Genomic DNA, 22230 nt, shown 5'->3' on the forward strand with positions numbered 1-22230 from the left:
CATCCTCAGGAGTCACAAACTAGAACTGATCCAACCTAATCACACAAGAGGAACCACTGGACACCTCCACATCAGACATTGAAGTAATTGTGGAGATAGAGTCTAAGTCAGTCCGAATACGAGATATTTTTTCCACAAATAATTTGTTAAACATGTCAGAGAGGGTAATCAATGGTTCCAGATTATGATTCAAGGGGCACATACTAGCCCTCTCACAACTCTGGACAACTCCACAACTCTGGACATCTCCGCATCCTGAACGTGCGGATGCAATATGGGCAGAAAAGAATCGCTCCTTTGCTGCACGTATTGCCTGAGCATAGGTCTTCAAATGTGCTTTATGTTACAATCTGTCAGATTTGAGCCGAGTCTTTATCCACTTGTGCTCCAGTTGTCTACCTCACCGCTCAAGCCCCCATAGTTCTTCTGTATACCAAGGGGCCAGTTTTGAAGTGGGTTAGAGAGGATGCTTAGGAGCGATCATGTCTACTGCTCCGGTGAGTTTGCTGTTCCAATTCTCCACCAGGTCATCAACAGGCTCATGGGCAGAGCCAACATTTAATCCCTCCAAGGCTTCTTGAAATCCTATTGGATCCAATAACCTTCTCGAGTGGACCATCCTAATAGGTCCCTCACTCCTGCAAAGGTGGAAAGTGATTGTAAGTCCAACCTTAAGCAGATGGTAGTCCATCCATGACAATGGGGAAATCACAGGATTCCCACCCACGGAACACCACCCTGATCAGAGTGAAAGACCAAATCAAGCATGTGACCAGCACTGTGTGTCGGTCCCGAGACCACTTGAGATAGGCCCATAGTCGTCATGGCCGCTATGAACTCCTGAGCTGCCCTGGACAATTTGGTCCCAAAATGAACATTAAAGTCCCCCAGTGCCACAAGCCTGGGGGACTCCAACACCAAGCCTGAGACCAAGTCCGTCAGCTCAGTTAGGGACTCTGTTGAGCAGCCTGTGTCTTCTCAATCAGTACACCAACAGAAGTCCCAGTCTATCTCTGGTCCCCAAGCTTAAGTACACACATTTGATATGGTTTGACACTTCAACAGGGATTCTGGTAAGGGAAAGTTTATTCTTAAAGACCACAGCCACTCCACTTCCCCACCCACAGTCCCTCACCCACTCCTCAACAGAGTACCCTGGAGGGAGAATCTGGGGCCACACTGGGCCCCCAGCCTCCCCCAGCCAGGTCTCTGTAATACATACCAGGTTGGCGGGTGCCTTCATCCAGAATCAAATCATGGATGGTTTCTGATTTGTTCTGGACCAACCTGGCATTACAAAGGAGCAAGGGTGGGTTCCAAGTTTGGTTGGCACTCCTCCCCAAGATCAAAGAGCTGGCAGGACAGCCGGAAGGGGAAACAGCTATTAGGTTTCCAAGTCCCCTTCCCCTGTAATGGCCCGCTGACCTGCCAACGTTACTTCTTCTGTTCCCCACCACCACTGGAATTGCTGCCCCATGATCGCTGGATATGGTCCCTGTCTCCCCATCTCCAGATAAGCTCAGACACATTTATAAAAAGAATTAAAACAGAATTAAAACAAAACCAGGACTAATTAAAACAGAAGCCGCAACATTAAATACCCACCAATGTGAATTCTTGGGCCAGGACATCTGGCCCTCACCCTCACTGTCCCCCGAAGTGGCTTCCCCAAAGGGGCAACCCCCTTTGGTGTTGACCCGGATGGTGGTGGGCCTGCCGCCACAAGCAGAGTCCCTTTATAGGCCCAGAGATGACCACCCTGGTCAGATGGAGTGCAGGGACTGCTGAGTCACTCCTGGGCCCCGATCCTGCAGAGCAGCCACAGCCAGAGGCCACAGTCCCACAGGTCAGGCAGGGGGCTGGCCGATGGTCTCACCCTCTCCCTCTTCTGCCAGCAGGCACTCAACAGCAGCAGCAGCAGCAACAGACAGCCAACCCCTGTCCATTTTCAAATCAGAATATCAGGGCAACAAAAAGAAATGGATATTTTATGGTTCAAATCCTACACAGGATGCAGACAAGGTCAAGCAGATGAACCATAAAATCCCTTATTAGTGTTCATAAAGGAATAACTCATCATCTGGTAACAGAATCACTATAAGCTTGTCAAATTCCAACATGGATGACATTCACTTATAGGAAATAGCAGGTAACCTGAGTGTAGATCAGAAAAATTGAATCAAATTGAGAAGAGGGGGGATCAGCCTCCCATTCTAGGAGTCAGACCCATCTTTTCCTGTCCTCCACAAAAACTCACCAGTATCACTATTCCTATACACAAATTTCACTCCATGCTCCTATACTTGACACATTCTGTTTCTTTCAGGTATTGCTCTTCTCTCATCAGCCCAAAGTAGAATTATAACTGTGGTTCCACCTGGTGGTGCTGTGTTGCACACATTAAAGTCCCAAAAAGGCAAAAGTGGACAATACATGAAGATGACAATTATACAGTGAAATCCCACATTTGTTTTCTCAGAAATAAGTCCCATTTGATTCAATGGGATATATTCTCTCAAAAGTGTGTTTAGTGACTGCTCCTTCTCCTGACCATATTACAAAGTGGTCTTTTAAATATTCATTCCTGAACTCCCCCTGCCCCCAATAACAGGTGTTTTTATCCTGGGGTCCATGGGCTAGATCCAGGTTGGTCCATGGAAAATTAAAATATATAATTAAAGGTAGCTCCCCAGAAACATAATTTATAATCAAATATAGTACACGTTTTTCCCCTTGAATTTTAATTATAAAATTATAATATATAAAATTATCAGTGGAATGAGGGTCCGTGGGTAAATACTTCAGGATCTGGGGGGCTGTGTCATAGGTTCAAACTCTTCTAAGCTAGTGGCCACAACCACATTCTATGGCAACAAATTTCATAGACTAATTATGTGCTGTTAGAAGAAGTCCATTCCAAATCCTTGTCCTAAATCTTCTGCCAATCAGCTTCATTTAATGACTCCTAGAGTTGTGAGAGAGGGGGAAAACCTCCTCTCTATCCACTTTTTCCACATCATGCATAATTTTATAAACTTCTATCATGTCTTCACTTTTCTAAACTAAAAAGCCCAAAATATGCCATAGCCTCTCTCATAAGGTGATAATTTGGCATAAGGTGATGCCATAGCCTCTCTCATAAGGTGATAACTAGTGATAATTTGGGTTGTCATCTTCTGCACCTTTCCCAGCTCTGCAATTTCCTTCTTGAGATGTGGCAACCCACACTACACTCTGTTCCAAATGTGGTCACTCCGTGGATTTGTGTAAGAGCATCAGGAGCATAGCGAGGCTGGCGGTGGCCTGTGTGTGGCCACCACATCTGATGTCAGACGCAGGGAACTGGCTAGCTATGCCCCCGCATCTGACATCAGACACAGGGGGCATGGTCTCCCTCCCAAATGGGGCCATGCGGCCCCATTTGGAAGGGAGATCGTCCCACGCTGCATTGGGCAGTGTGAGCCGGAGCGACTCTCCCTACTTTAAAGGCAGGGAGAGCTGTTCCAGCAGCGCTGTCAATGCAGCGTGGGCCTAACTCTCTCCTAAATGGGGCCACATGGCCCCGTTTGGGAGGAAGATTGCTCTGCATTGGCAGCTAGACTAGGAGCAGCTCTCCCTACCTTTAAGGCAGGGAGAGTCACTCCAGTCGCACTGCCAATGCAGCGTGGGCCAATTTTGGCTCCAAATGGGACCGCATGGCCCTGTTTGGGACTGAAATAATGCCCCAGCGTCTGATGTCAGATGTGGGTGGCGTGTCTGGGGTGGAGCTCGTGGCCCCTGATTGGTGGTTGCCCAGATTCTTTGAACCCGTTTGCCTAATGCTGGCTCCGTCCCTGAAGAACGTTATAATATTAAGAGTTTTATTTTCAGTCCTCCTTCTAATGGTCCCTAGCATGGAATGTGCCTTTTTCATGGCTGCCACACACTGGGTCAATGTTTTAATTGAGCTATACACCATAACCCCAAGATCTCTGTCGTGATTAGTTATGCCACTCAGACCTACCTCTGTTCATGTGTTTGTTTTCACTCTCAAAGAACCCTAAAAGGTTAGTGAGACAGGACTTGCCGTTGCAAAAGCCATGCGGACTCTCCTTTAGCAAGGCTTGTTAAGCATCCCCATAAGCATTTCCCCCCCCCCCTTTTGTCAGCTAACGGTCCAACCGCCTCCCCGGTAGGTTTCTTGCTTCTGAAGTATTTAAAGAAGTTTGTATTGTTCAGGTTAATGGTTTTAGCCATAAGCTCCTCAAATTATTTTTTCATACAGTCACCTTACATTTCATTTCCCTGGAGTTTGTATTCTTGTTTGCTTTCCTTATTTGAGCAAGACAGAAGGAAACTTTCATGCCCTTTTTATATTCCTTTACTCCATGCATTAGCCCTGAGTAAGAGGCTTAAAAGAAGATTAGACGAATTCATGGATAGGTCTATTACTCATGGCTATACAGAACTTCCATATTCAGAGGCAGTATACCCTAAATACCAGTTGCTGATGAAGCAAACCGATGGGGCAAGCTATTGCCTTCATGCCCTGCTTGCAGGAATCCCAGATACATCTGATTGGCCATTGTAAAAAACAGAATGCTGGACTTGATGAACTTTTGACCTGATCCAAGAGGGCAATTCTTAGGTTTTGGCACCCAGTGTAGATTACCATATATGCTTGATTGGTGGGATTTTTATCACCACTACAGTGGTGACCTTCTATGTGGATGACTTTCCAGAGTTTTTCTGCCAAATTGTAGCCTGTTTTATCTCGTATTGAACCCTAGATTTGGGGAGGGAAATCCTTCTCTGTATTCTTCAGTGAGGGGAGAACAGAACAGATGTCTAGTTCACACACATACAGGAGACTTTAAATGTTACAGGGGCAAGTTATTCACTAATTAATACCCACATTTCAATCCTCTTGAAAGCAGATACATTCTAACAGCTGTTGTGCTTTTTATAGACAGAGAATCTTCTCTGGTACACGCTGAACATTACAGTCTAGATTCAGAAGACATTACCAGCCAGGGAAGCATTTCTTCAATATCCACCATGAGTAAAGTTATACCAGAGTAGTAATGAAGAATGTTGCATACACCAAAATATGTTAACAGAAATAAACACTGCCACAAGGAGGCAATTAATCCTTAGAACTCCTGCAAGCTTTCAAACCCCACAAATCCATCAGTCTCTGGGTCTCACAGTGTTTATTTACAAGAAATATTTGATGCCTTTTCAAGTGATTCACAAAAAATGTAATAACAATGAAAAGCAATAGACCCAGATCTAATATCTCCTCTCTAGATGCCATTAAGTACATGCAGCCCTCCCATAAGTGCATCTATTCACATGCAAGAAGAGGACTGCTGATGGGGGAAGGAGAAGGAACAGTCCACACGGGTGTACTTGTATGGGCAGAGCAGGAGAATGAGGAATGGGGGGAAGGATGGGAGGGAGGGAGGAGTGGATCAGCAACCTACATTTTGTGATTTGACCAGATTGATGGCTGAATGTTCTGCTCTGAGAACAAAGAAAGCACAGTCCAGAACTGTCAGGCCTTGGCCCAGATGAGAGGTCAGCCACACCTGGGTTGGGGTGTGGGATTCTGGGTCTAGTGTAGATGGAGAGCCAATAGCGTGGTCCTGGACAAGATGAGGCATTACTCAGAGAGCTGGCACAGAGGCAGTGGTTGAGGGCCTGATCCTCTTTGGCCTTGTCAAATCAACCGATCATGTTCTGCCTGGAGTCAAACTAACATGGTCCAGGCCAGCACTACAGCTTAGTGGGTACTCTTGAGTCCCAGAGTATCTCTGGCATGTTGAGGGACCCAAGTCCTGGTGGTACAGGAGGTGAAATACCAGAGACTGGCTGCTGGAAGTCCTGGTTTCACTCGCTCACACACACACCAGCATCCAACGTCAATGCAGTCTCTGACTAATTAAGGTCATGTACAGGACCATATGGGCTGGCAGGCGGGGAGGGCTTGTGTGGAGGCAGGTTTCTGCTTGCCTCCCCACACATGACCACCCTCCCCAGTTTGCTCTGCTGCTTGCTGTGGCACACAAGCGGTGGCGCAGGGAGCCAGAGGAGGAAGTCCTCCGGCATCCCTCAGTGCACCAGGAATGTAGTGCATTGAGGGATCCTCCCTCAGCTGGGAGCTCTTCCACGCAGCCTGAGCAGACACACAACCCTGGCTAAAGGGAAGCTTCGTTAGCTTCATCTAGTCCAGAATGCAGCGGCCTGCTTCCTTATGGGGGGCTGTAGATTTGATAGTGTCACACCTCTTTTATGGTCGCTGCACTGGTTGCCTGTTTGCTTCCGGGTCCAATTCAAAGTGCTGGTTCTCCCCTACAAAACCTTTATGGGCTTAGCACCTGTATACCTCCGGGATCGCCTCTCTCGGGCAGTTATATTCCATCCTGTGAGGTCTTCTCAGCTGGCCCTCCTTAGTGTCCCTTGGCCCTGGTGTAGTGCGTGGTGCCTGGGCCTGTGGGAGGGCCTTCTCTGTGGCCACCCCTCTTCTTTGGAACACTCTCCCCACCCCAGATTTATTCAGCCCCCTCCTTAGTTGCTTTTAAGGCCCTTCATAAGACCTGCTTGTTTTGCCAGGCTTTTGCCCTTTAATTTTTTTAAAAAATAGTTATTGGTATTGTTGTTGTTCACCACCTAGAGTCCGGGGTGAAAAGCAGAGTTTGGTAGGGCGGGAGCACCAGGACTAGGAGTGATCCCGGGTGCCACATGAGCCCCCTAACCCAGGCGGGGCTGCCCTAGCCTGGGTTAGGCTGCTCTTGATAATAAAGGTAAAGTGGGCCGTCAAGTCGATTTTGACTCCTGGCACCCACAGAGCCCTGTGGTTTTCTTTGGGTAGAATACAGGGGTTTACCATTGCCATCTCCCACACTGTATGAGATGATGCCTTCCAGCATCTTCCTATATCACTGCTGCCTGATATAGAACCAGCAGGTATTCGAACCGGCAACCTTCTGCTTGTTAGTCAAGCATAGCCTCATTATATTCAATGGAATCTAACCAGCACATGTGCATAGGACTGCAGCCTTAGTTGAAGAAAATCTAATTTAGTTTGGGGAGACTAGAGGGTGGAGGATTTCAGTTGAGTCCCCCAAGTCTCCAAAAAGTTGCAACACTCTTTTTAGGAACACAGAAAGCTGCCTCATACCAAGCGGGACCATTGGTCCATCTAGCTCAGAAGTGTCTACACACTGACTGGCAGTAGCTCTCCAAAAGTTTCAGGCAAGAGTCTATCCCAGCAGGGATGAATTCTAGGGCCTTCTGTGAGCAAGCAGATTCCCTACCACTGAGCTACAGTTATATATCACATCCCCTAAGGCATGGATTCTCAAACATTTTGATAGTGTGACCCACTAAAATAATATATAGAGCTGCATGACCTTCCCCATTGTTTAAAGCTACTGGATGACATCCTGATTAATGATGTGTTGATTAAAAACATGTTGCTAAGGGTCAAGCAACATGTATCCAGTCTAGCAGAGTGTTCCTGGTGCACAGGTAAGCTCTGGAAAAATATTTGCACTTTTGCACAAGAGTAGTGCCCATTTTTTGAAGCATGGCAGGTCAGCACAGGGACTAGTGCTTCACTGATGTTAGGAGAACAAACACTTTGATGCTGAGGATGTCAGACATTGATTTGATCAGGTAGAGATGAATAAAACACATTTACCTTTTAAATGAGGAAGGATGAGCTTGCTTGCACCTACTTAGTATTTCAAACCTGGGCTTTGTGTCTGAGATTGCCAGTCTAATTTTGGGATCCAAGTTATTTTCACTAGGTATTTATTGATTGATTCCTACTTGTATGAATCAGAGTTTTCAGTAGCAGCAACTACTGATTCACACAAGTAGGAATCAAGCAAAAGGAGTCAGTCTTTTCGTGGCTTTCTCGCTTAATTCTTTGTACTCTCCGCTTGTACACGAATCCAGAATTCAGGAAGAGACACTGTTGAGAACGTGAAGTGAAGAGCTGTTCAGACTTCTCTGAGGCATGGGGTGGCAGACAGGGGTACAGGGGCTGAAAACCACCCAGCTCCTCCGCTGCTCACAAAGCCAAGGACAGACACAGCAATGACACTTCTTTTGCTACTCGCTAGATGAGCTCTAGTGGGTGGCTCTCCACTCACCTGGCCCATCTGCCAAAGAAGTGTCACTGCTATGCCTGCTGTTAGTTTTGTGAGTAGCAGAGGAACCAAGTAGTTTTCTGCATCTGTCTCCAGCTACCTCCCATCATCCCTGGCCATCTCCACGTCTTGGACATGTCGAGTGAGGCCCCTGCCCTCTGAGTAGTTTGGGCCCTCCTGTGGAGCCCCAGTTCCCAGACTCCCAGTCTGAGAACCCCTCTTCTAAGGGAAATATCTTACAGCAGACAGTGCTCACATCTAGTCACCCATCCAAATGCAAACCAAGCAAACTGGTGGGCCACTGTGCGAAACAGGATGCTGGACTAGATGGGCCTTGGGCCTGATCCAGCAGGGCTGTTCTTATGTAAACCCTGCTTAGCAAATAGGACAATTAATGCTTGATGCCACAAGACTAGCTCTCTTTTCTTCTTTCCATTTTATAATATAACTTTCTAAACAGTTACCTGGGTCAATAAATATTTAGCTGATGAAGGGAAGGGCTTCCACCTTATGTCCCCACACCAGTATGGTTCCCAGTGCAAACTTCTACCACTGTAAGCATCTCAGGCACATTCATAACCCGGGCACGATGCTTTTTAGTTGAGCTGCATGACTGGAACTAACTCTGGATCATTCTCAAAATACCCTGCCCCCTCTTCCCCATGGGAAGGAGAGTATAAGGGTCCACGGGAGGGATATAATGCATGTTCTGAGGGGACAGATCAGGAGAAGGTTCAGAGTTGCTATATGGAGCATGGAGAGCCAAACCTCTGAATTAGCCTTGCGAACAGAAGATGAGAGGGAATTGGATTGTGCTAAGCTACATAATAAGGCAGTTCACACGATCACTAAGGGGCTAGGACAAGCATCCTATCCAGGTTTGAGAGCTGTGTAGGCTCTCCATTTTCAATTGTCTGTTAGCAAACAACTAGGCAGAAGGAGGGGGAGTGATCATCTGTGAGACAGGAGTTGGAAAGGATGGCTTTTCCTCCTACCTCATTAATATGCTGGGTACGAATGCTTGAAGGATGGTGCCATCTTACCCAGCTCCTGTCTCACAGACCATCACTCCCCCCGCTCCTACCTAGTTGTAAGAACATTGCTAACAGACCATTGAAAATGGGGAGCACGCACAGCTCTCAAAGCTAGACAGGATGCTTGTCCTACTTTCATAGCAATTGTGTGAATAGTCTTCTTACCGTAGAGCATTTTCTACCCTTTTCCCTATTTGAGATAGAAAAATCTCTGCTCAATCTGTTTAATATCTAGCATACCTTCTCTCTGAGGCCAATATCCTGCACTGACAGAAGAAGGGAGGAGTTTTAATAGATCTCTTTCATCTTTTATTTGGCTTACAAGAAATCATCCTGGTTTCTGAAAGATTTATTTCCTTCTTTCTTCATTGACCTCATAATCTTGTTTTCAGTCTAAAAGTAATAATGGGGAGTAATAATGTCACAAACCAAGCACAGGCAGACATTTGGCATCACAGAGGCAGCTTTGGGCTTTATATAATATATATCTATATAGGTATATATTGTTTAAAAAGAAAAGTACAGAAGATCAATCAAGGTATTCAAAATCGTGAAATATCACAAGATACATTCTGGTTATGTTATCATTCCCACAGAAAGTGACTCAGTTCCGATTGCCAGTAAAACTTAACCTGCCTTTTCTGTTTGGTTGTTATCTCTTGCGTTAGATACAGCTCCTGTCATATTCAGGAGGAGCTGAAGGGGAGACTATTCTCTGTCACTGGGAACATGACAACAGAACCTCCCTTTTGAGCACGCTTGGTCCAGGAGCTTTTATGCAAGGACAAGAAGTACCCAACTGTGACCCATTCTGGCATATTGTTATCGAGCTGCTTTCTTCCTGATATGCCAGCTTTCTTTGTAGTTCCATCTTTGATTGGTGGCACAAAGGCTAATTCTTTTCTTCTCATCCTTCAAGTGCCTAGTCCAGGACTCACTGAGGGCTTGGATACTGCCATTGTGTTGATTGAAGCCCTGAATACAGTGCAGTTATCACACAGAGAATCTTTCAAATCACCTCCACATGATGATTTATTCCCACCACCCACCCCATGCACAAGATGTAGATCCAGTCGCTAGGTTGGACGTCTGTGTCATGTGTTGACACCCCCACACATGGCATTGGTATCTAGCATCTCCAAACAATTCAGAAGTACAACATGATGACTAATGCAGAGACTGACTCTTTGTGATAAGTATAACATATATACTGAACCTTCTAGTTACTAGTTGGAGGGCTGTAGGCCACCTCCAGCCTCGGGGGCGGGGTGCCTCTGGGTACCAGTTGCGGGGGAGTAACAGCAGGAGAGAGGGCATGCCCTCAGCTCCTGTCTGTGGCTTCCAGCAGCATCTGGTGGGCCACTGTGCGAAACGGGATGCTGGACTAGATGGGCCTTTGGCCTGATCCAGCAGGGCTGTTCTTATGTTCTTAAACTATTGCAGAGGTATGATCCACATGTTACACTGCCCATGCACAAGATGATTATTGTGCATTATCTTCACACTGGGATCTTGACAATCTTACAATCTTACCCCTGCTAATTTGGCAAAGAGGCACCTTTTAATGTGGTGATTCTCTTTATTTAGCAGGGGGAGAGTAACTGGCCCTATCCACCCCCAGCACAGTACCTCCAGTGACAGTTGCTGGTGTCTATCTTGTGTTTCTTTTTAGATTGTGAGCCCTTTGGGGACAGGGAGAGATCTTATTTATTTATTATTTCTCTGTGTAAACCGCCCTGAGCCATTTTTGGAAGGGCGGTATAGAAATCGAAAAATAATAAAATAAAATAATAATAATAATAATAATAATGAAGAATCACCCCTACACACTCAAAAATTATATGGCAAATATGGACTTAGTTTCAAGATTAACCTTTGCCTCCCCAAATACCCTATTATGGGGCCAATTTACACATGATTGATATGTGGTGAGGCATGGGAGTGAGCCTTAAGCTTCTATTCCCCACATCCTGCTCCATTAATGTTGGGCAGAACATGTGATAAAGAGGCCAGGGAGTTATTCGCACATGGCTTAATGTTGTGGGGTAAATGTCGAGTGGAGCCACTTCGAATCACACTCACGACATTGAGGGAAGCAGCCCCTCCCCTCTGCTCTCAGTTTCCGTTTCTGCAAGTTCACATTGCATGCCTCTCTGTTTTCCTTCTGTCCATGGGTGAGGGGGAGCAGTAGTGGAGCCAGGCCAGCAGTGGCCCGTGTCTGGCTGCCGCAGCAGCCTCACTCACCCCACCCCAGGGGTTAGCCAAGCCCTGACGTCAGACGCGGGTGTGTGTGTGGTCTGTATCCTGAATGGGGCCATGCGGCCCTGTTTGGTAGTTAGATCCAGGCCAGCGCTGTGTTCGCAGTTCTCCCTGCCTTAAAGGCAGGGAGAGCCTCTCCTGGCCGCGCTGCAAACACAGCGCTGGCCATCTAACTTCTGAATGGGGCCTTGCGGCCCCCTTTGGGAGCTAGATTGGGGACAGTGCTGCATTCACAGCACAGTGGCTCTCCCTGCCTTTAAGGCAAAGAGAGCTGCTCCTGGCCATGCTGAGAATGCTGGGCATTTAACTCCTGGGCCCAGAGCTAAACCAGAGCTAAACCAGCCCCTGCTGCGTTGAATGACACGGAGGGTGTGTTGGGGCCGCGAGGTGTAGCACCTGAGGAGCGATGGCCTGGGTTCTTTTAACCCAGTCGCCCAAGGGTGGCTACGCCCCTGGTGGGGGAGATTACTAAAGAGCTGTATCTGTATTTCTAAAGAGAGTATCCCTCTTATCATGCTAGTGGTTCTACATCAGTGCCTCTTCCTATTTGCTCTGGCCTTTTCAGAAAACGTAGCTTAAAACCAGCATTTTAAAAACCGGGAAATAACTCGAGATAAACTCGAATTCACAAGACAAAGCCTGATTTGTGTCTGGAGTGGGTCCAAGGATCTCAAAGGGACTTTGGGGTAACTTTGGCTGGTGTGTGGATGCACACACTCTCTTCTGAAGGAGATTTGTGGTAACAGCCCTGTCTGTAAAGCCTCTTGGTGGTGTTCAGAAGCCTTGACCATGAGATCCATCCCTGTTGAAAAGGGGAGGACTGATTGCAGCAGTGAATCAAGGTGAGCCTTGAGTCACACATTGGTTTCATCAGCTGCTGTGGGGCTCAGACCAGGAGCCACCAATTCCCTGCTCTCTACCCCACAGAGTTGCTGCCCGGAGGAGGGAACTACAGGCAGTTTGAGCCAGGATACGAACACCTCAGAACAGAACCATGTCGGCCCTGGGAATCAGGTAATCCCAGAAATTTCCCATGCCACAGCCTGCTTTCAAGCTCTAACATTCCTCTCTCAGTAGGGGCATCTTATGACTAAGGGAAGCCATAAACTACAGCTCTCTGAGTCGCCAAACGGTTTCCCTCTCTGCTTGCCTCCTTCTCTCCTATGTCCCCTGCCTCTCCAGCTTGCCTTGGACTTGGATGTTCGACAGTTATGACTGTCAGTGAGTCAGTGTGAGGCAGCAGTGTAGACTGTCCACACAAGGCTCATGTGTGAACCAGCTGCCCTGGAGTTTTTACGCACAGCAGGTTTTACCACGAGTTTTCAGGGAGGCTTTACTGCGAACCCAAAATTGTCCAAAAAACCCTAACACAAATAGTGGATTTTTTTTTACCCTGGATATAAATCGGGTTACACTCTAATGCACAGTAAAAAAAACCCTAATTGTGTGTGAACTGCTCTCTGATAACTCACAGGGACTTTGGGGTAAATTTAGCCAAAATGTGAACACACCCCTTCCATTCCAGTGGAGATGTGAGTTCAAGAGCTTCAAAAGCCCTGTGTGAAGAGCTTCCTGGTAAACTTATCTGATACCTCTGTCAGTTTTAAGTGCTTAGCTTTTTAGCAGGAATGTTTGGGGAATAAAATAAGCCCAAACCAAGAAAGGAAGGGAGGATTGCCTACACAACCTGTTTCAAACAACCAGGTAATGAAAATTATTCCCCTTGTCTCTTCTGCCATTTTTTCCCCTTTTACAAAACATCTCACAGCAGTAGCTTTGTAACAGCAGCAGGACAAGAATAAACAAACAATTCTTGACTGTAGATTCAACACAAGAGCTTATACAAACACACATATACACATTAGTTCCCCAGTCAGCAGCTAATGTTTAACAGGGGCTATATTTCTGAACTGAGGGCAGAAGAGCTAGACACAAAAGTGAACTTCAACCCCCTCCTTCCCAGCATGAACAGCTACAAGGGCTTTGCCTCCTCTGAAAAACCTCAGCTGCTCATTCCCATTTGCCCATCTCTTGGCTCACAGGCAGGAGTGAGCAGCTGGTGCGTAATGGGGGGACTCCGACAGGGTCTCTGCTGCTGCTGCTGCTGCTGCTGCTGATGTTGTAGGGAGAGAGTCAAAGAGAGTCATTGCCTCCTTCTAGGCTCAAGACAAAGAAACTGAGCTGGGCAAGGCTGGGGGTTATTGGGAGCAGAGGCCATTCTGAGGATCAGACTGGGCCCCCTTAACCCACCTGCCCTCGCACTACTTCCTGGATGGAGTCTCAAGCAGTCTATCCAAATCCAAAGAATAATTTGTTGTTGTTCTGAATGAAAGAGTTGAATAAGTATCAACATAAAAAACAAACTACTGTAAAAAAAAAAAAGAAAGAAAGAAAGAAAAGAAAAGAAATAGTCCCTTCTTTGTAGCTTTGATCGAACTTGTTTGAATCCTTATAAGAAAGTTGGTTTTTCCTGCTTCAAAGAAGTTTTGGAAGATTTTCTACACTAAGCTGACACATGCTTTTTTCTGAGGTAGCAGCTAAGGCAACACCCTGGTACAGCCATTCTAGCTGGCTACTGGCATCCTTGTCCCAGCGATGGCCACTGTTCCTGGAGTACAAGGGACCAGAGCTGTATTCTGAAGGTGGGTCTGTTCCCTGGACATTGCTGAAGGTCACTATAATGCTGGGTATCTGGGCTGAAGAAGGTCTGTAGTCAGAAGCTTCCCCTGTCAATCCAAAAGCATTCAGGTCCTCACCTGTCTTAAGTAGACATCAAAGAGAAATTTAAACATATGATGAAGTCTGAAACACTCAATTGGCAACAGCCCATGGAAAGAAAAAGTAATGTTTTCTTTCCAAATGCACTTTGAAAATCCACTCTGTCAAGTAAAATCAGAGTTCCTAACAATGTGTGTGGGAGGTACTAAAGTGTTATTACCCTGCTAATTTGGCAAAGAGGCACCTTTTAATGTAGTGATTCTCTTTATTTAGCAGGGGGAGAGTAACTGGCCCTATCCACCCCCAGCACAATTACCTCCAGTGACTGTTGCTGGTGTCTATCTTACGTTTCTTTTTAGATTGTGAGCCCTTTGGGGACAGGGATCCATCTTATTTATTTATTATTTCTCTGTGTAAACCACACTGAGCCATTTTTGGAAGGGCATTATTGAAATCGAATAAATAATAATAATAATAATAAATAATTATGGTGTCTCTAGTCATGTTAAAATATAGATACAATGTAACTGCAAACTTCTGGCATTCTTTTCCACAACTTTTAGGCGTCTATTTCTGATTTAGATTAAAATAAACCAAGATTGGTTGTAACATTTGAACTGACTGATCTGGGTTTATTCTAGCTTACTGTACCTTCTTGAAATAAACCACAATCTGTAACTAAGGTTTCAAGTAGATTACAGATTACAATTTCTTTAAAGTAAGTAGGTGAGAATAAACCAAGACTGGTCAGTTCAGACATCATGACCAATCTTGGTTTACTATTTCCTAAATCAGAAATAGATGCTCATATAGGCATGGGAGGGGTAGCACATGCTCCCAAGGCACAGGGACTTTGTGTAGGAGCAGGCTTTAACCTACAGGTGAAACTCGGAAAATTAGAATATCGTGCAAAAGTCCATTAATTTCAGTAATGCAAATTAAAAGGTGAAACTGATATATGAGACAGACGCATTACATGCAAAGCGAGATAAGTCAAGCCTTAATTTGTTATAATTGTGAAGATCATGGCGTACAGCTCATGAAAACCCCAAATCCACAATCCCAGAAAATTAGAATATTACATGGAACCAAGAAGACAAGGATTGTAGAATAGAACAATATCGGACCTCTGAAAAGTATAAGCATGCATATGTATTCAGTACTTGGTTTGGGCCCCTTTTGCAGCAATTACTGCCTCAGTGCGGCGTGGCATGGATGCTATCAGCCTGTGGCACTGATGAGGTATTATGGAAGACCAGGATGCTTCATTAGCGGCCTTCAGCAATTCTGCATTGTTTGGTCTCATGTCTCTCATCCTTCTCTTGGCAATGCCCCATAGATTCTCTATGGGGTCAGGTCAGGCGAGTTTGCTGGCCAATCAAGCACAGTACACTGTATACTTTTCAGAGGTCCGATATTGTTCTATTCTTCAATCCTTGTCTTCTTGGTTCCATGTAATATTCTAATTTTCTGAGATTGTGGATTTGGGGTTTTCATGAGCTGTACGCCATGATCATCACAATTATAACAAATTAAGGCTTGACTTATCTCGCTTTGCATGTAATGCGTCTGTCTCATATATCAGTTTCACCTTTTAATTTGCATTACTGAAATTAATGGACTTTTGCACAATATTCTAATTTTCCGAGTTTCACCTGTAGGTTCCTCATGAAATCTGAACCAGTGTCTTTGAACAATGTTGTTGGCAAAGCAAGCCTGCTAAAACAGCATGCAAAATTTAATTCCCAATAGGAAGAGATGAGATGCTTGGTCAGGGTGTTAGTCCAACTACCAGATCATCAGTGTAATTGAAAGCATGTTTACTCAGTAATAACTTCTATTAAGCTCATTGAGACTGAGGGTCACTTCACTTACAGAAGCAAACCCAGAGTTGCTATTGACTGTACACTCAAAAAGGAGCTGCAGCCAGTGCCTGAGTACCACTCAGGTGTGTCAATTTCACACTTTAAATGCACTTAAAACACTGTAGCTGTACACATGGAGGAAGTAACTGGTGAACTGGAGGTGTGTGTGTAACTGATTACACATGACTGGTATGGTTGCCTCACTCCCAATAGCTCTTGTTGGACTTGCTGCAACTCTGAGACTTGCAACAATCACATGAAAACAGGTACACATACACTTCGGGTTCACATGCTCCTTCCTTCATAGGCAATCTACATTCAGACATAGGAAAGTTGACAGTGCCATCACATGTGAGAACCAGTCCTTTTACATTAGAAATACACAAATGAACACTGGAGACAATAAAAACAATGATGCAAAATGAAAGCTGGAATTTGCCAAGCACTAAATACAAATCGGACAATTTAGGGGGACCCTTCACGGCAGAGTTGGAATTTTTTATTTATTTATTGGTCACAGCTCCCATGTCTAACAGCAGAAACTTAACAGGTAAAGGTTTTCTCAGAATGGAGATGCAGTCATAGGAAAGGTTTCTTGAATACCTGCCCATTGCAAAGTTGTTCAGATATGGGAGTTCTGCCAAAAAAGTTGTGCTTGTTTACCCTAAGAATAAAGCCTGGCCTACACAGCAGCATGCAGAGGCAGAGTGGACTGTACCATTTCAGATTGCACATGGGCAAAATTAAAACTATCAGCTTAGGGAGAAGGTTCTGGCCAAAACTCCCCCCTGCTGTGCTACTGTTCTACTTTCAAGGATTTTTTTAAACATGTAGATGAGCATTAAAAAATGTGACTGCCTCAACCTTGGGGTCTGAAATGAGACAATCTTTTCTACTACCTCGGGATTCTACCATCTCATTCTGTTGCTTATGTAGACAGCGCCTCATACTCATACTACAGATTTAGAGGAAAATTAGGTATGCTACTTGTGTTTTCCATCATCATTATCTCAAACTGTTAACAGTTCAAGTTACTTGGGCACCCAGTAATTAATTCCCCGTAGGACCATTATCAAGAGCAGACAATTTAGGGCCAATTAACCTGGATCCAAAAATGGAAATGTGCATGGGTAGCTGGTATTTAGAGGTGCATGCATATTTAGAGGTGCATCTAAAATGGCTGGATGGGTCTTTTGATACCTTGTTGCTGCCCACAAAACTGGAATACAGCCAATGTGTTGCAAACAACAGATGAAGCCATTATTGGTAGCACACCACATCTCACCTGCTCTCATGACAATTCTGGGTCAGGATTTACTGAATGTCCATACCAGATTCTTTGGCCAAGATTTGCTGGCAGGCTCCATCTCTTTTGTGTGCACAGAAAATGTGCTGCCTCAGCCCAACACCATGGAGAGGCCAATTGTCCACACCCGTGTCACAGATTATTAAACACTGGAACATAACTTACCAGGCTATCTTCAAAGACATAGTTTCCAAATGGTAAGTCCTACACAAACAGAATGAATCATTGTGCAACATTTTCCAGTCATGTAAACAAGGTTCTACAATGGTTCTGAATCATTACTTGCTTACTGGAATAATGGTTTTGAATAATGCATATTAAATCACTAGTCTGATTGCATTTATTCAGGACTAAATCTCACTTAAGTCTTAAGGCAGTATAAGGTTCTGTCAGACAACTGTTCTTCACTGGCCAGAATCCTCCCTTTTTTGTTGCACCTCAGAATTGTGGAGAGGGGGTTAAGTCACCGGTCCTCCACCAGTCCGGAAAAGGACACTCCTGACTCCTTACTGGGAGACCCAGACTCGTACTCAGATGGACTCCCCTGACCTTCCTCATCATTAGTGCAGGCCCCTCTGAATACTCTGGCACATTCACTACATCATCCTCCCAGGTCCTGCCCTGCTTCCTGTCCCACCCCTGCTTCATTCCTCTAATCCTTCATTTCCCTGGTGGCCTATGCAGTTGCTCCTTGGGTCCCACCTCCATCCCTGCTGGTTGCGAATCCTGCTCGCTCCCATCCTAGACCACCTGGCTCTCCACCCACTGGGTGGAGCACCCATTTGTCCCAGTGCACCCAAGCTGCTGCACCCTCAGCCAGCCTCGCCCACCTGGAGGCCTTCAGGTCACTGTGAGTTGGGCCTGCCCCGGCACTGAGGCCAGGTGTTTGAGCAGCTCCTGAGTTGGTGCAGTTGACCCTTGGTCAACGTGTGCCTTCCAGCCAGCAGGAACAGAAGCTTCAGGCCCATGGGTCTGGGTGAGTCCCAGACAGTCAGTATACAAGAGGAGTGTAACCTTACAGCTCAGTCCTGAAGTAAGTCCCCTGAATACCTAAGAGTGCATAGGACTGCATCCTTATGACCAAGCTAGATGTGATGACAGAGATATGGCAATACATCCCACCCACCCCCAAATAACAACTGGAGGCCCCAAACCAGATTGGGACTGTGGCATGGGGGGAGTTAACTCTTTCATTTCCCCAATGAAAAAATCCTCCCCCAAAACTGCCATTTGCTCCTGCAGAAAAAAAATACATGCACACTAAGTTTTTCCCCCTCCCAGGGCAAATACCAGTTTGAGAGGGAAACTTTCATGGGGAAAAGGGCTGATCCTCCCTCCCACACACACCAACATACCAATCTGTATTTTGGCCCCCATGTGGCTGTTATTTGCAAAAATAAAAACAAAAATAAAAACAAAAGAGACAGAAATGCATTCATACATCTCTGGCATCATGTCTTGTTTGACTCTCAGTTGCATGTAAGTATACTAAGGACTAACCTGTTGACTTTGGCAACAAGTCTGCAAGTTGGATAAATTACAGGTGAGAAACAAAAGCTAGAAGGTAGTGGATTGCTCTAGGCTTGCACCCAGGGGCGTAACAAGGCTGGAGTGGGCCCAGAGACAATATTTTAAAATGGGCCCCTCGCTGATACACACATACACACACTTCACATGTGACTTGCCTCTGGGGGGCCCCTCGAGGCGTGGGGGCCCCCAGGCAACCACCTCCCCTTGCCTAATAGTAGTTACGCCACTGCTTGCACCCTTTCACTAGCAAATTTATTCCAGTTATGCCCAGTGAGAGGTGATCACCTGCTGAGTTGTGGTAGGTGACTGAAGGAAGTAATTGGAGCTATCGAAGGACAGTGAGGACTTTTGATAACAAAGGGCCAGCTTCTTTTGGATGCTTTTGCTTTATTTGCCATGGAATATGCAACACTGAATTAACCATGAATATAGGATTCTTTTCATTTACACCAAGAAGCAAATACCAAAATGTGATATATAATAATATGTAAGTGTAATATTATATTGCAATCCAGAAAGACCCAACAGGATATCTGAACTATAACAGAATATAAACTAATTGTATCTCATCTGGACATTTCAAGCTTGAGGGGTTTACTATATGGTACCATTGCATTTCTTTCCTTGCCCATCCCACCCTTGAAACTGTTGGCTGACACCCTACTGGAAAGAAAACTGCAATCTGTGATATTCACCTCCGCCACAGAAATGTCATCTGCATCCACAGAAGTCTATAAAAAGAAAGGGGGGAAAATCAGTAGCACCAGATATCATTGTTAGCCTTGGATACAGAGATGCTTTTGCAGTCCTTTATTGCTCAGTCCTACCCTTCTCTGAGCGCAGAATAAGATCATAATGCTTATGCATTCTCTCACTAACCAGAAGTTATGTTGTGCAAGTACTATACACTGCAGCTATGACAGCCTAGGTGTGGCAAAATTCTGTATTGAGTGGAGAAGAGGGCATAGTGGGGGAGGGATACGGGATATAGAACATTCATAGGAAGCTGCCATATACCTAATCAGACCATAGGTCCATCTAGCTCAGTATTGTCTACACAGACTGGCAGTGGCTTCTCCAAGGTTCCAGGCAGGAATCTCTCTCTGCCCTATCTTGGAGATGCCAGGGAGGGAACGTGGAACCTAGATGCTCTTCCCAGAGCGGCTCCACCCTCTAAGGGGAATATCTTACAGTGCTCACACATCAAGTCTCTCATTCATATGCAACCAGGGTGGACCCTGCTTAGCTAAGGGGACAAGTCATGCTTACTACCACAAGACCAGCTCTCCTCTCATATAGATATAGGATGTTATATCTGCCATCTCAGAACTGAATACCAGTGTAGAGCTGCCCACATAAACCATATGATGTGTCCAAATACACTATCATGCCCAGTTCCATATGCCATCCCCATTCCACCCACAACTATTGAGATGAGAGGACAGGACTGCAGTAGCCAATCAGAATAAGCCACAGCAGGCAAACACAGCTCACACATGGAAGAAGCACATGGGGCCACATTGTTCATAATTCTACCACTTCTGAGTATATGAGCACCAAAGAGGGAGAACAGAGAAAGCGGTGGTGAGTCACAATCAGTGTTCCCTGTAACAGGGATTCCCAGGTGTTGATTACAATTCCCATAACCCCCAGTTGCAATGGTCAGAGACCATTTAGTCATCACAGCTGGGGATTATGGGAATTGTAGTCAACAGCATCTGGGAATCCCTGTTACAGGGTCACGATGATGAAAGGGCACAAAGCATCATGCATAAGAAGAAGCCCTTGCACAGATGAAAACACCCCACAGGAAATAAAGGTTTGCAGCTTGAATAAACTGTGTTGGGGAATGGGGAGCTCATAGAAGTCTTGGCTGTTCACTATGCTGCATTGCTCACTTGTAGTCGCTGTTTATAGGAACATATTAGTTATGGGATATGGATTCAGTTAGTGAAAGAAGTGACGCAGGAAGAGAAATACTATTTTGGATTTTCCAAATCAAAAGCCACGATATAAAAACAAGCCAAAAGCAGGAGTTTTTTTAAAAAAGGAAATGAAGTACAAAACAGTCTGCCCAAACTGCCCTTATAAGCACAACAACTGGTAGACACTGAAGGAGAGCTGGAAACAAAAAGGTGGGGTTAAATAGGGTTCCCAGCTTTTTTCCCTTGGCCCATGCCTTTTACAGCTGGCCAACATGCAGAGGCTAAGCACTCTAGAATGAAGTTCTTCCCAGTTGGGAGATAGGAAAAGCTTTACCTGTGAAGCTTGTACTTGTCAGGAGCAGGGCAAAAAGAGAAGAAAAGCTGGAACCCTAACCCTGGTTAAAATTAGTGGCAGGCAGATCTGGATTAAAGCACATGGGATGCCCTATGACAGGTCTAGAAGTCATAATTCTTCACTAGCTTACCCTGAATCTGTGCAGTATTTGGGGCCGGCGTTTCACACCGGACTGGTCCTTCTCCCCCTCCCTGCCTGCGGTTTCTGGCCGCACATGCTTTCTTATAGATGCTTCTGCACACTGTCATTAGTACTAATCTCACACTTGCATTTGGCATGTACTTTCCCTAATGAATCCTGTACACTTTCTGCAAAGGCTTCAGTTAAATTGTATGTTAGCCCATAGGAAAACCCCTCTTTCAAATGCTGGTGGTACAAGGCATACAGTCTCCAGAGTGCTACCGAAATTGACAAAGGTAACAATACATGTAAATAATTTAGACGGAGGTGAGGGCTGCTTTGCTGCTAGGCATCCTTTTGAATTAGTGACATAAAATGCACAGTGGCTGCTTGTAGTAAGTGCCAAGAGTGTAACCATGCCAATAGGTGGATGGAGACTGGTGTGAGGTCACAGGCACTCAAGCCTGCATATGCAGTTGGCCAGGCAACTTTGCTGTGGTTTTCTCCTCTATAGAGTCTACAGGGAAAGGTGTTTGGGGGAGATTTCTCACAAGTGAAAAGTCACGGGCAGCCTAAACACAAGCTATTAAAGTTTCCCTCTTTCTGAGCTTGTCAACAGTACTTTTCCTACAGCGGACAGTCAGTGAAACCGTTTGTGAGGAGAACAAGGCAGATAGGGAGAAACTTACAGACACGTGGCATATTTTATGAGAGATTGGCAAGTCCATCTAATTTGAGAAGACAACATTTAGTTACCTTTTCAAAAATCCCTGAATCGTGGCTTTTCAGTTTTGTTTTAACTTTAATGTCACTTGTTTCTGCAGTGTCTTCACCCATTTCATAGGACACTTGCCCACTGGCGCCTCTGGAGTTGAGACTAGAGATGTCTGCCTCCGTGTCAGTCCAGTCCTACAGAGAGAGATCAACAAAGGCATTGAGAGATTCTCTCCGAGTTTTCATTTCTTTCCTTCAGACACGTG

At 45.5% G+C, this 22230-nt stretch overlaps 1 protein-coding gene across 1 annotated transcript in view; it reads right to left on the reverse strand.

Moving 5' to 3' along the window:
- Nucleotides 1–9619: 9619 nt before the first annotated feature.
- OPN4 (opsin 4) overlaps nt 9620–22230 on the reverse strand; it is a 93777-nt gene continuing 81166 nt past the window's right edge. Inside the window, exons 12-15 of the mRNA XM_053309399.1 lie at nt 22007–22159; nt 19546–19581; nt 17486–17524; nt 9620–14191 (exon numbers count right to left, since the gene is read on the reverse strand). Of these exons, the coding sequence (XP_053165374.1) occupies nt 13907–14191; nt 17486–17524; nt 19546–19581; nt 22007–22159 (513 nt within the window). The 3' untranslated portion in view covers nt 9620–13906. The remainder of the gene's footprint in view (nt 14192–17485; nt 17525–19545; nt 19582–22006; nt 22160–22230) is intronic.

This window comes from Hemicordylus capensis, chromosome 3 (assembly GCF_027244095.1).
Source record: "Hemicordylus capensis ecotype Gifberg chromosome 3, rHemCap1.1.pri, whole genome shotgun sequence".
NCBI lineage: Eukaryota > Metazoa > Chordata > Lepidosauria > Squamata > Cordylidae > Hemicordylus > Hemicordylus capensis.